The following is a 12,350-nucleotide window of genomic DNA, read 5'->3' as shown; positions in this document are numbered from 1 at the left end:
TGTGTAAGTTTTACTAACGAAATGGTCGATTCTTCATATCATAAAATTCATCAACAATAGAATCTGTGTAAAAATTTTAGCAATTTTCTTTTTAATATAATTAAAAGACAATTAACAAAAAATTCATCTTTTATTTTATTTTTGAGTCATTATTTCTATTATTCATAGCTGAAAAAGATCTTTTAGTTATAGTAGTTGAAACAAAAAAAATTAATATCAAATGAATTAAAAAAGACAGTCATAGAATGAAAAAGAATCTATTTTATGAGATTTAAAAAATTATTTAATTAAAAAATATTAGTAATAATATCTTTTTAGATTTTTTAATATTATTACCTAACTTTTAGATATTAGAAATCATTAATATTTAGATTAGAATAAATTTTTATTTATACTAAATTAAATATTAAATAAATTTTTAAAAAATTAAATCATACTTAATAACTTATTAGTTATTATTATTAATTTAAAAAAAAATTGGGGGATTGAGGAGCCCTTCCTTGTGTCTGTCCCTGACTGCACGTGTTCACAAATCATGCAAGACACATCACATTGTCACCTTAGTCACCTTAAACACTTGGCCTACAGGCACTCCCTTTTTTTTTTTTTTATAGGAACACAATCATTATGCCGATAAATATGTGTAATTATATTATACGATATTATATAAGAAAAATAATTAATTCTCTAATTTCTAAAAAATACCATAATATTGTCTTCGCATGTTAGACACTTAAGACTTGGTTAATAAGCAACTCAAGTAATTTTTATATTTTATCTAACTTAGATATCTCATAAATATTTTGACAAACAAGCATACAAATCAATAAGAAATATTACATAATGGTTATTGTGTTGTTGATGTTGAAAGCATGAGATCACATAATAGAACAAGCATGAGGGTTTTCGTCGCTGAAGATAGCCATGGCCTTGTCACTAACGATGGAAGCAGCAATAGGCTTTCGGTAATAGCCAAAGTCATCGGCAAAAGTGTAACCATGGTGGTAGTAGTTGTAAGAAGAGGAGGAAGAGGTCATGGTGTTGGTGTGGTTGGCATATTGGCGTGAGAATGCATGGTATTCAGGGTTGTATGGATATGGCCACAGCTCAGCCCTCCTTCCTGTCTTCCTAACCGCTTTCAAAACCTTCTTTTGCTCTGCCCATCCCATAACCGTCACCTTTTGTAGCTTCATATCTATGTCTACCTCATCAACTCCTGTGTATGCCATTTAAATCCATCATCATATATACATGTTACATAACACATAACGCTAAATTAATTAAGTTTGCATACCAGGTAACTTCTTCAGAGCTTTCTTTATCTTGCTCTCGCACCCCGGACAATCCATATGCACACACATTTCTACTATCTTAAGTCACAAGAAAGATTAGTTAGTTAAATAGTGTGTCATATTTTTATGTGATTACCTTTCAATATTATTTATGTAAAATTAGAAAAACAGTACTAATTAAATAGTCGGAAATGGATCCTGTCCAGTTTTTTTAACACTTGAGGAAATGCAATGTGATTTCTCACCATTAACTTTATAAGTAGGGTCAAAATTAAATATGAGAAGAAATAATAAAAGGTGAGAGATCACAATTAACACCATCCAATTTTTTCTTCACTGGAGAGAATCCAATCCCTTAAATAGTCTAATACTCTCACTTGACCCGATAAATATGACTGTTCAATTTCAAGTCTATAATGATTTCTTACACCATACATATATTGACATAAATAACCAATAATACAAGGTGATATGCTAGATAGCCTTAAATTGCGCTAACAATTTTTTATATATCATTGTCATCACATAACCAATTGTTTTAGTATTAGAAAGTTTTGGACATATCAAATGGAAACTGATTTAAACTTTATTTTAGGCTCGTAAGTCCCTTAATTTCACGTTAAATTTAAGTATCATGGATATACTAAAACAATTTATATATAACAGAGTACTATGATTACTGAACTTCTATACGTAGTTATATGTGCATTACATATGATGCAAACGCACAACAAAATGCAAATTCAAACAGACATGGTATACACTATACAATAGCAATGGCAGGGAGAAAAAATATTAATAAATAGTAGTGTTTTCTAACCGTCATATTTGGAAGTTAACAGGAAGCTCTAGTGTTCTTTATATTTTTGAAATGATGTGAGCTTTAAATTAAGTTCTAATGGTGAAGGACAGAAGCTCATATGTCCTATTTATAGGTGGCAAACTATTCATCACAAACAACCGATGAATGTGTAGTGCACGATTGTGACCAAGCAAGGCAATGACGACGACGAAGACAAGAACATTAAAAAATTGTGACATAATCAATAAAGAAAGGTTATTTATTTATATAATTATTTCACACTTGGTTCCCACGGCACTTTCTTTCTCTTTTCATAACTTGTTTCCTTGTAAACAATAGTGACTTATTAGTTGAGCGTGTCCACGTTATGGAAATTGCATAGCAAATACTCAGAAATAGGGAGGAGCCCCTAGTGAAACCTTTACATATATATGTGGAAATGTGCCACACGTCACTATTTATTTCATTGTCACGTTATTAATATTTTAACTCTATGTCCTAAATTATGAATTTATGATTAATGATGATTAGCTTCAAGAGAGAACTGCTTTGACCATTTTGCAATTTAAAACGGCACGGCGTTAGACTTTTTTTTTTCCCTCCAAGTAATATAGGTCATAGCTGTAATTAGGGATGAAAGTGAGTCAAGCTAGCTCATGAGCTAGTTCAAACTCGACTCGTTAATAGCTCGATAAGCTGAGCTCGTGAGCTGAGCCAAGTTTGAGCTTGAAATTGAGCTCATAAATTAAATGAGTCGAGCGTGAACTTGGATAAGCTCAGCTCATTAGCTCGTGAGCTGACTCGATTATATATATACATATATCCTATATGCATTTAATCTATATTTTTAATATTATATATATACATATAAAATAGTAATATATAATTATATATATATATATATATATATATATATATATATTAATGGTCTTAATTATTTAAAATTTTATATTTATTTTTTACATATAATTTTGATGTATGACATAAATAAAAAATTTATAATTTATTGATAGATAGAAATATATAAAATTGATGTTTTTAAATATTTTTTAAAATATATAAATTATAATTTATTGATATAGAATTATAGATTACGTATTTATGTTTCTATAATTTGAGCCAGCTCGTGAGCTCGAGCCAACTCGTGAGCTTTCGGTGAGCCAAGCTTGATCTTAAAAAATATGTTCGATTATTAATGAGCCAAGCTACGAGTCAAGCTCAATTTTTGTGAGCCGGTCTAGCTCGACTAAACTCGGCTCACTTCCAGTCCTAGCTGTAATTACAGAAGCTGACTATGAAGCTTTGTTAGCGTGTTCTTCTTGGGTGACAAGCTCCAGAATAATGTTTTAAGCTTAGGTGTAATTTTGTAAATAAATAAATCAAGGAACGAATCAGATTTTGTTTCATGGGTGTTACAACTACTCCTCAGGCAATTTCCATGCATCCATTATGAAAACAAATCTGTTGACAATATATGTAACAATACTGAATTATTGATATAGCTATTGAAATCTCTTCTTCTTGAAATAATTAATTATTTAATTATTCTTATGAGTGTGTATATATGTCCAATTATATATTTCTGACTATATAAATGTTGGTAGTTTATGGATTTAGTCAATAAGATTGACCTCATATAATTAACTCTTGCTATCAAGGTGAAAGATAAAATTGTTAGGAAATGATTTAATTTCCTAACTTATTTGTGGGTAATATATATATTAATTATAATCACAAATTATGTTATTTCAAAATTAAATGACTTATATAATGATAATCTCATTTATTGTTTTAAATGTTAATTGAATAAGTCATTATTACTTTTGATTTGAAATTAAATGAGAATAAAATCGGATATTATCTTTTGTTCCTTAGATAATTATTTTTTTTGAATTTTAGATATATTATCTTTTGGACTTTAGATACTATTTTATTTGGGCTTTAGGGTTTAATGGGTGTCATGCTCAAATATAAATAGACCTTCAGAGTTTCGGTCCTCAATATACCAAAGCCGCCTTTGTTGCTCTTTTCCCATCAAAAGAGTTACAGTTCAGTCGCCTAGGAATACAGAAGGCTTTGGTTAAGAAAGATCGAAAGAACCACAAGACTCAATCTTTCCATCAATTTTTAATTTCTACGAATAAAGGTACGCTTCCGCATTATGTTATATTTTTGGTGATTCAATATGGATGATCTGCGTTATTGAAATTAATTTATTCCAACAAAAATATGAACGAAATTAAATCGTTAAGGATATTTAAAAAAAAATCACAAATATTAAGGACAAAAATTATATTTTATCTAATATAAAATTTGGATAGATAACTCTTGAGAAATTTAGTAAGAATTAAACTCATGATTTTTCACACAAGTTAAATTCCTTATTGCTTATCCCTGATGCGGTTTTGATCCTTAGAGCGTAGTGTATGTAGTAGACATACAAATAAGTTAAAGGAGCCGGCTGAAAAGTGTAAGCAGTAAAATAATTTGATGGTTAACACAATGCTACAAATCTTGGTTTCTCCATGCACTATTTGTCACATATTGATATGCCACTCTCTACATAACAGGCCACTGAATTGCATCAGTTACCTTAGACAAAAGAAAAGGTAAAAAGGAATAAAATGGCAGAAAAAGAAGGTGCAATTGTTGGCAAGGGCCATGAGGAGGGAATGAAAATGGCAATCTCCCTCTTAGAAGAATCTGGACTTCCACTGGGGCTTCTTCCTCTGGCCCACGTGATCGAAGTCGGTTATGTCAGGAGCACCGGTTACATGTGGATCCTGCAAAAGAAGAAGGTTGAACATAACTTCAAGTTGATTAGCAAGCATGTGAGTTATGACACTGAGATCAATGGTTATGTTCAGAAGAAGAAGATCAAGAAGCTCAAAGGGGTGAAGGCCAAGGAGCTTATGCTTTGGCCTCCAGTTAGTGAAATAAGTGTTGATGATCCTCCCACTGGGAAGATTCACTTCAAGAGTCTTGCTGGGATCACAAAAACATTCCCACTTGAGGCTTTTGCTTCAGGCCAGTAACATAACTATCATATGTAATCAATTGCCTTTGCTTGAGTCTCAAGCAAAACTAAGTGTTTAGTTCTGTCTCTGAACTCAGCAATAAATCTGTCATCTTTCCTTTTCAATTTTGCTTTGTCCAAATACTACTGTGGAAAAAAGAAAATAAAACACTAAAGTTAGGCATATAACCCAATCACCCATGGTATATGACTTGGGATTAAACAAACATTTCAGTTGCATCAACTCACATCTATTTGGACCAACTTAAACATCTCTGAAACTACTTTATAAACATTCTTACACTATTCTTCATATAAATACTATGTAATTTAAGAATAAATGTTTTAACTGCTAATGACAACTTCACTCTATTTCTGAGATAACATCTAGTTCTTGGTTCAGGCTTCCATTACATAATCTAGCCCTTGTTTTGATTGTAGTAGTAGAGGCAAAAGGATTAGGAGGCATCTCTAACCCCTCCCCATTTCTTTCCAGCATTTGAACCACATCTTTCATGGTTGGACGATTCGCCTGGTGCCACTGAATGCACCAAAGTCCTACAACTGATAGCTTCTTTGCAACTCTAGTGTCTTCTTTTCCTTCCATATGGATTTTAATGTCTTCTTTGTTATCTAGAAGATTGTAAATCCATTGAGGGTAATAAACATGGCTGCTATTTTCTTCTGTGACATCAGTGATTTTTCTTCCACCAACCATCTCAAGCAGCAGCATTCCATAACTATATACATCCGATTTACACGATACATTGCCAAAGTTCCTAGAAAATACCTCTGGTGCAATGTAGCCCAAAGTACCCCTAGCTGTGGTCATTGACACTATACTTTGATCCTTGGGCAGAGCTTTGCTAAACCAAAATCAGAGAGTTTTGGTGTGAAATCACTGTCTAGAAGTACATTACGAGGCTTGATATCAAAATGTAAAATTCTTTTCTCACATCCTTGGTGAAGATACTCAATTCCCTTGGCTATGCCAAGAGCAATATCTTGTAGCTTTTCCCAGCCTAGAAAGGCATCTTTGGTGTCTGCTGAGGAAATGAATTTTTGCAACGAACCATTTCATAAAAATTCGTATACCAAAGCTCTTCTAGATCCATCAGAACAAAATCTGACCAAGCGAGCCACATTGACATGGTGAATTTGACACATTGCTTCCATTTCATTGATGAACTCTTGGCCATTACCTGATGAAGCATTTAAGACCTTTACAGCAACCTCAATTTCATCCCCTAGCTTCCCTTTGAAGACAGGTTCATATGCTCCTTGCCCCAATTCTTCGCTAAACTGATTTGTAATTCTTCTTATATCTGCATAAGAGTACCTTGCAGGCTTAAGTGCTTTGTAGTCCTCCAAAAGCTTTTTGATCTTCATATAACTCAGCCTTTCATTGCCAGCTACATAGACACAATAAGCTGCCACTCCAACAAATAGAAACATAAAAGGGCCTAGAATTTCACCTGTACATAGAAACATAACAAGTTCATTTTTGGAATTTCTGTCTTCCTTATGCAAAATGACCAATAGCTATAAAAGGCTTACCAGCAAGCTTTTTCCCTCTATGTAAACCTGCCAATAAAATGAACATAAGAAGTTAACAATCAATGCAATAACAATGTTCAAAGATTTAAGAAAATCCCTCATAAACTCAAAACTAACATATAGGAAGAAATTATACCCTTAGTACTATGGGGGAGGCCTATACATTCAAGCCTATGATTGGATTCGTTTCCTCTCACTTTCGCAGTCTTTGCAATCCGGTTGGAACCAATTAAGAACAGTATCAATGTTCCTGTCAAACAAAGAACTAGGCAATGGTACACTGCTGCGGATACTAGTGCAAGAGAATAACTGAGTATTTAACAATGGATTGATCAGAATTCACTGTTACAACTTGAAAAGTACATGAAGGCAAGAAAAGCTTCTAGATGCTAAGAAGTATTCCTTATCCATCCTCGAACAATTGAACAATGCATAATTATGGAGTAGAGAGCCATCAATGAAGCTAAAAGGAGAAAGAGAAAAGTCAAACAGTGGAATGTGTGAGTGAATGGAGCAGCCTTGAGGATAAGAGAGAGTTATGAGTTGTGATGAATAGTTGATGCTTTTGACTAAGGCCTTGAAAGAGAATGGGAGCTGCAGCATTGTGTTGGTGGTATCAGTGCAAGAAAGATCAAAGGAAGAATCATGGCTACAACATTCTGGTTGTGTTCCTTTCAGCCTGAAGGGGAACCTGATGGAAGGTCCATCCATGCTGCAACTTGCTACTTTGCATTGGTCGCTGGAACTTCTTCCTGCTGAGATGATCAACAAGAAAGGGATCAAGATTCCCAACCAGTTAGCCATGTTTGAAGATCTATAAGTAACAACTACTTTGATTTAGTGACTGCACTCTCCATTTAAGAACAAATTCAGAATTAAAAACGTATACATACAAATGATTGGAACACTATCATTGACTCCAAGTCAACAGCAAAGTCAAATACTCAAGATGCGGATAATGTATGGTTTTTTGTTATTTTATTTATTTATCTATGTTTGCTTTTGCTAAGAATACTCTTTGCACATTGTTTGACTAAATTCATGTAGTGCTCCGGAGATTCACTATTTTTATTATTTTACTATTTTAAATTTAAACTTCACTATATTGGTTCTAAGATTTAGGTTTAGGCACTATATTATTTCCTAAACCATTTTCAACGTTAAGTCAATCAATGGAATGCTAAGTTAGCTCTAAGTTGTCACGCCAGACATATAGTTAAATAGTATTTTTTCGTTTTAACTTTTAGATAAGACAAAAATGAAGTCATTTTAGAGAATAAAGGAAAAAATATAACGATTTGCACATCATATAAACTCTTCTTCAGCCAATTCAACACTTAGTTCGCTTATTCAATACAAAAAAGGTTCAGGAGTCAATATAGTGTCTAGAATTGAATCTCGGAGATCTGTATAAATAATTTTAAATTCGAAGGACTAAAATAATAAAAATTATAAATTTGAGAGACCACTTTAAAAATTTAGTGACATTCTTTATTAAATTTTTATGATATCAGACACACTTTAAATATGGCATTCATTTGACACTTGTTCAACATATATATTTTTTTGTACATTAGACATGCTTAGAAATATCAAAATATTATCATATGTTGACTTGTGCAATCTTATAAATAATATATTATTTATAATATTATTTAACTAAATTTGGAAATAATATTTAATATTATTTATTAATACAAAAATTATCTTTCATAATTTTTATAATTAGAAAAAACAGTAAAAACATAAAAATATTAAAATATTATTATAATTTATTTTAAAAAAACTTTATATTTTATATACATTTTATATTTCCAAGTCTTACAAAAAATGTGTCGTGTCACACGTCTTATAAAAAAATTGAAATTAATCAGTGCTTCATAGATAATTATAAACTTAAAACTTGTATTCTTTTTTTCTCGAAAGGTTAAACATTTTACTTTTATATCTTTAATAGTTTAATTAATACTTTTAAGACATTTAGTAAAAACTCCTATTTTAAAAATAGACTTATCATATACAAAAGAAATCCGAAACGAACAATATTATTTTTTGATTAACTATAGATCGAAAATTACAGGTGGAGCTAAACTTTCAAGTGTCTTTAAAATGGGAAACAAATCAGCTTTTAAATTCTATAATTTAAAATATCTACATTATCACATGAATCTCATGTTCAACCATAACTTCATATAAAAAGGCAGATAAACTCAAAAAAAAATGGAGTGACAAGAAATGCATCCAATAAAAGAACAAAGTTGATGTTGAAATGGTATATGAGATAGAGTACTTATTCTGGCTTAGGACATCAATCATCTCCACAAGTTTCTCAATCACATGACATCCATTCAAAAATGGAATTTATACTATTCTGCTACAGCCGCAATTTATAGATAATACATTGTCAAGTATGTCATATTCCCGCTTCATGATCGAAGATTAATTAAATCTTATAAAAAATGATTAGCTCCTTTCATGTTTTAATTTTTGCCAAAAAGGGCTACAACACAGCCAACAAATTATTAAATGCTCAAAAAGCTTGAATCCAACACAAAATGCCCACCACTAGCTTCCCCTACAACCCAGCAGATTTCTCCAATTTCTGAATCTGGTTTAGGAAAATCCATGTCATCTGCATAACCAACCAAATAACAATGATTACTAACATGTGAATGATAAAACATCATAGGCAGGACTTTGGAACTTGTTTACATCATCAAAAAATTGTCCAACAATGAAAGATCCTTCTATATCACATCTAAACATAAATTAATTTTATACCTAACATGAAGTATAACTTTCTTGAAAGATATTATTGGAGATCATCCAAACCAACCAACGGGATAAAGGAAAATACATACCATGACATGAGGAGCAATTCTAACACAGTAGACAGGGAATCCAGTGTAGAACTTGAAAGGTCCTCCTGCTTTCAAGGTTTTGAGAGCACAATCAACAGAGCCCGTGTATGGATATTTTCCCTCGGCATCCGGTTGCATCTTTTGAATCTGGGTCTTGACATAGTCAAATGGCAAACTGCAAGCAGATGCGAAGAATCCAGAAACAGCACTTGCACCTATATAAAAAAGATTCAATAGACAGTTAGTAGCAAAATGATGACCATGAATCCTTCATAGTATAAAAGCAAATTTCACACATATGGCTTATGGTCCTTGAAAATGAACAGTCATTACCCCAATGGAGACTTAGAATATAAATGGTTAATTGAATATGATATATGCTTCATTTAATATAATGAAATAAATAAACAATCCAATTGTTTCAGCATTAGCACTGATAATCCTAATCCTTATAATTTAACAGGAAGACTTGGTGCTATTTGACAAATATCAGGAGAGCCCCAATAGAAAAAGTAAGTAGCTAGAGAAATAATCCTCCCAGTGTATATGCAATGTATATGCAGTGTCACCATAGATACATTAGAATTGATGAACACAGTACCACATGCACAAAACAGGTGATGAACACTTAAAAGCATTAGAGATGAGCTTTAATTACATATAACATGAAAAAAAAAAAAAAAAAAACTACACAAAAACAGGATCAATTAATTTCATAAACATAATCGGTTAAATCCTCTTCCAAAACTTTAGAAGTTTAAGTGATCAACTATGGCAGTATATAGATCTAAAGCCAATAAATTGAGTAAATTATTCAACGACAGAAAAATAGTTACTTACCGACCACAGTAGACATTTCACCAAAGCCCATCGAATCCTTGAAGAACTCAACACTTTGATCATAAGACGCAAGCATACCCATGTTCAATGCCATGGCTCTTACTACAGTAGGTCCAGCACCTTTCCAGAGTGCCAAAACACCTTCATCAGCAACAATACGATAAAGTGCATGGAAGGCATTTGTGTAATTTCGGCGCTGAGCAGCAGGTAAAGTTGCATCGGCCTGCATACGAATAAGTGCCAAATCTGCTGGACTACCAACAGTCGCCCCAATCGCACCAGCAGTCAGCCCGCATAAAGCTTTCTGATAGAGTGGCAGGGGCTTGCCCTCATTAGCCTCAATTGCCTTGGATGTCAAGATTCTAGAAAGCAATTAAAGCCACCAAATAAGACACAAAGACAATTTGATTCCCTTAAACTCATACAAGATTATTTATCCCAGCTAAAAAAGCTATCAATTTCCACAAATAACTAAAAGAAATGGAAAAAAAACCCTAAAAAAGGTCGGCTAAGGATCAAGAGCGTGACAGTGATCATGAAGACAACTCACCTAAATGATCCAAGACGAGCTGTGGTGTAAGTTGCTTGCCTAAGAAGTCCAGCAGATAGACCCTGTATCAAGGTGATTTAGATTATGTAGACGATATTAGATGTATATCCGTGTAAAAATCAAGGTCTAAATTCAAATAAATACTAGTAAATAAACACTTTTTTAAGGGAATAAACACTTTAATAACACATAAGCCAAAGCAATAACGCATAAAACCCACTTTCACTCACAGATCTATAGGCAGGTATGTAAAAAGGGTTAAAAGAAACAAGTGTAAGAAACAAGCATAGAACATCCAAGCATATTGTAAAGAGCAGAGCATGCAAGCTACATTGGAATCAACATTAATCTTTCAAAAAGACAAAAGGGAACTAAGGCAAACCCGTACCAGCCAAAATCAATCAAGAAAACACAGGTAAAGAAAACCAATAAAGGAAGGAAAAGATGCAAATACCTTGTAGAAAGCAGCAACACCCTCATTCTTGAGCATGGTTGAAGTGACTTGTGCAGCTGATCCTTGACCCAATTGAATCCTGACCTACAAAAGTTTTTTCAAGGAAATAATTGGAAGATGGATCGTACATAAAGAAAACCACAGATCTGAATCTGGGAGGAAAAGCAAGAAAGACCCAGTATTCCAATTGAGTGAAGAAAGAGGAAAAAAGATGAAAGGAGAGAACTTTGATGGAACCTTGATCATATCGATGGGTTGGATGACGCAGGTGGCAAGCATGCCGGAGGCGCCTCCATTGACGAAGGGCTTGACGGTGGACCATACGCCGACGGGGGCAGCAGGCTTGGCCTTCTTGTCGTCTCCCATTGATAGAAGGAACAAAGGGGTTTGACGAAGAAAGCGAGGGAGAAGAAGAAGAAGAAGGTGAAGCCTTGAAGGTGCTGCAAGTAGAGCGAGGTTTTAGCGGCTGAGAAAAGAAGCGAAGCTGAAATATTAGTATTTATTTATCATCATCACATAAATAAAATAGTAATACACTGAAGGAGTAGAAAAACATCAAAATTTACAACACACTAATCACTAAACAGAGCCCATAACCTACGATAGTACGATTCCTTAGAGCATCTTCAATGTTTACGTATTAATTTTATTTTATTCTAGATTCTATCAAATATTACATAAATATTTATAAAATTTAATATAACATTTCTCATTTTAATGTATGATTTCATTTTAATTTAAAAATTAAATTATTTTTAATTATTTTAAATAAATTTAATTAAATTAAAAATTTTAACTAAAATAAAAAAATAAAATAACAAAACTAATAATATATACTATATTTAAAAGATATTACATACTAATAAAAATAAATTTTAAAATATTACTTAATTAAGTATAATAAAAAATGAATAAAATTGATAAAAATTTATGTTAAATTGATTTGGAGCTAATTTTTTATCAAATTGATAAAAAATA

At 32.3% G+C, this 12,350-nt stretch overlaps 3 protein-coding genes and 1 pseudogene across 5 annotated transcripts; 1 reads left to right on the top strand and 3 right to left on the bottom strand.

Moving 5' to 3' along the window:
* Positions 1-761: 761 nt before the first annotated feature.
* LOC107632195 (heavy metal-associated isoprenylated plant protein 28-like) lies at positions 762-2,204 on the bottom strand. 2 transcript variants are annotated; one of them, XM_016335883.3, is made up of 3 exons: positions 2,113-2,204; positions 1,295-1,370; positions 762-1,216 (listed from the first exon to the last, which is right to left on the bottom strand). In XM_016335883.3, the coding sequence occupies exons 1-3, from the start codon at positions 2,116-2,118 to the stop codon at positions 879-881; spliced, it is 420 nt and encodes a 139-aa protein (XP_016191369.1). In that variant the 5' UTR covers positions 2,119-2,204; the 3' UTR covers positions 762-878. The 2 variants fall into 2 exon arrangements, with proteins under 2 accessions (XP_016191369.1, XP_016191370.1); XM_016335884.3 differs by having other exon boundaries at positions 1,295-1,366; positions 2,113-2,181.
* Positions 2,205-4,617: 2,413 nt separating this feature from the next.
* On the top strand, positions 4,618-5,129 carry LOC107634049 (uncharacterized). The gene has a single exon (XM_016337634.3). It carries the CDS (start codon positions 4,719-4,721, stop codon positions 5,127-5,129), a length of 411 nt encoding a protein of 136 aa, XP_016193120.1. The 5' UTR covers positions 4,618-4,718.
* On the bottom strand, positions 4,904-7,574 carry LOC107634050 (rust resistance kinase Lr10-like; annotated as a pseudogene). Its single transcript, XR_015883375.1, has 3 exons — positions 6,813-7,574; positions 6,668-6,694; positions 4,904-6,585 (listed from the first exon to the last, which is right to left on the bottom strand). The product of XR_015883375.1 is annotated as a rust resistance kinase Lr10-like (transcript).
* Positions 7,575-8,912: 1,338 nt separating this feature from the next.
* On the bottom strand, positions 8,913-11,957 carry LOC107632196 (Mitochondrial substrate carrier family protein). Its single transcript, XM_016335886.3, has 6 exons — positions 11,610-11,957; positions 11,373-11,456; positions 10,919-10,980; positions 10,369-10,730; positions 9,529-9,743; positions 8,913-9,299 (listed from the first exon to the last, which is right to left on the bottom strand). Exons 1-6 carry the CDS (start codon positions 11,736-11,738, stop codon positions 9,243-9,245), a joined length of 909 nt encoding a protein of 302 aa, XP_016191372.1. The 5' UTR covers positions 11,739-11,957; the 3' UTR covers positions 8,913-9,242.
* Positions 11,958-12,350: the final 393 nt, after the last annotated feature.

This window comes from Arachis ipaensis, chromosome B10 (assembly GCF_059453495.1).
Source record: "Arachis ipaensis isolate K30076 ecotype BB chromosome B10, ASM5945349v1, whole genome shotgun sequence".
Taxonomy (NCBI): domain Eukaryota; kingdom Viridiplantae; phylum Streptophyta; class Magnoliopsida; order Fabales; family Fabaceae; genus Arachis; species Arachis ipaensis.
Note: the sequence above shows the minus strand (reverse complement) of the source record. Positions and strands in the feature narration are given on the sequence as shown.

Bases quoted from the DNA above. Each gene is read 5' to 3' on its own strand.
- LOC107632195 (XM_016335883.3), bottom strand. The intron at 1,217-1,294 runs GTATGCAAACTT...TGGCATACACAG, and splicing joins AGCTCTGAAGAAGTTACCTG to GAGTTGATGAGGTAGACATA.
- LOC107634049 (XM_016337634.3), top strand. From the start codon at position 4,719: ATGGCAGAAAAAGAAGGTGCAATTGTTGGCAAGGGCCATGAGGAGGGA.
- LOC107632196 (XM_016335886.3), bottom strand. From the start codon at position 11,738: ATGGGAGACGACAAGAAGGCCAAGCCTGCTGCCCCCGTCGGCGTATGG. The intron at 11,457-11,609 runs GTTCCATCAAAG...AAACTTTTGTAG, and splicing joins AACCCATCGATATGATCAAG to GTCAGGATTCAATTGGGTCA. The intron at 10,981-11,372 runs GTATTTGCATCT...ACCTTGATACAG, and splicing joins GTGTTGCTGCTTTCTACAAG to GGTCTATCTGCTGGACTTCT.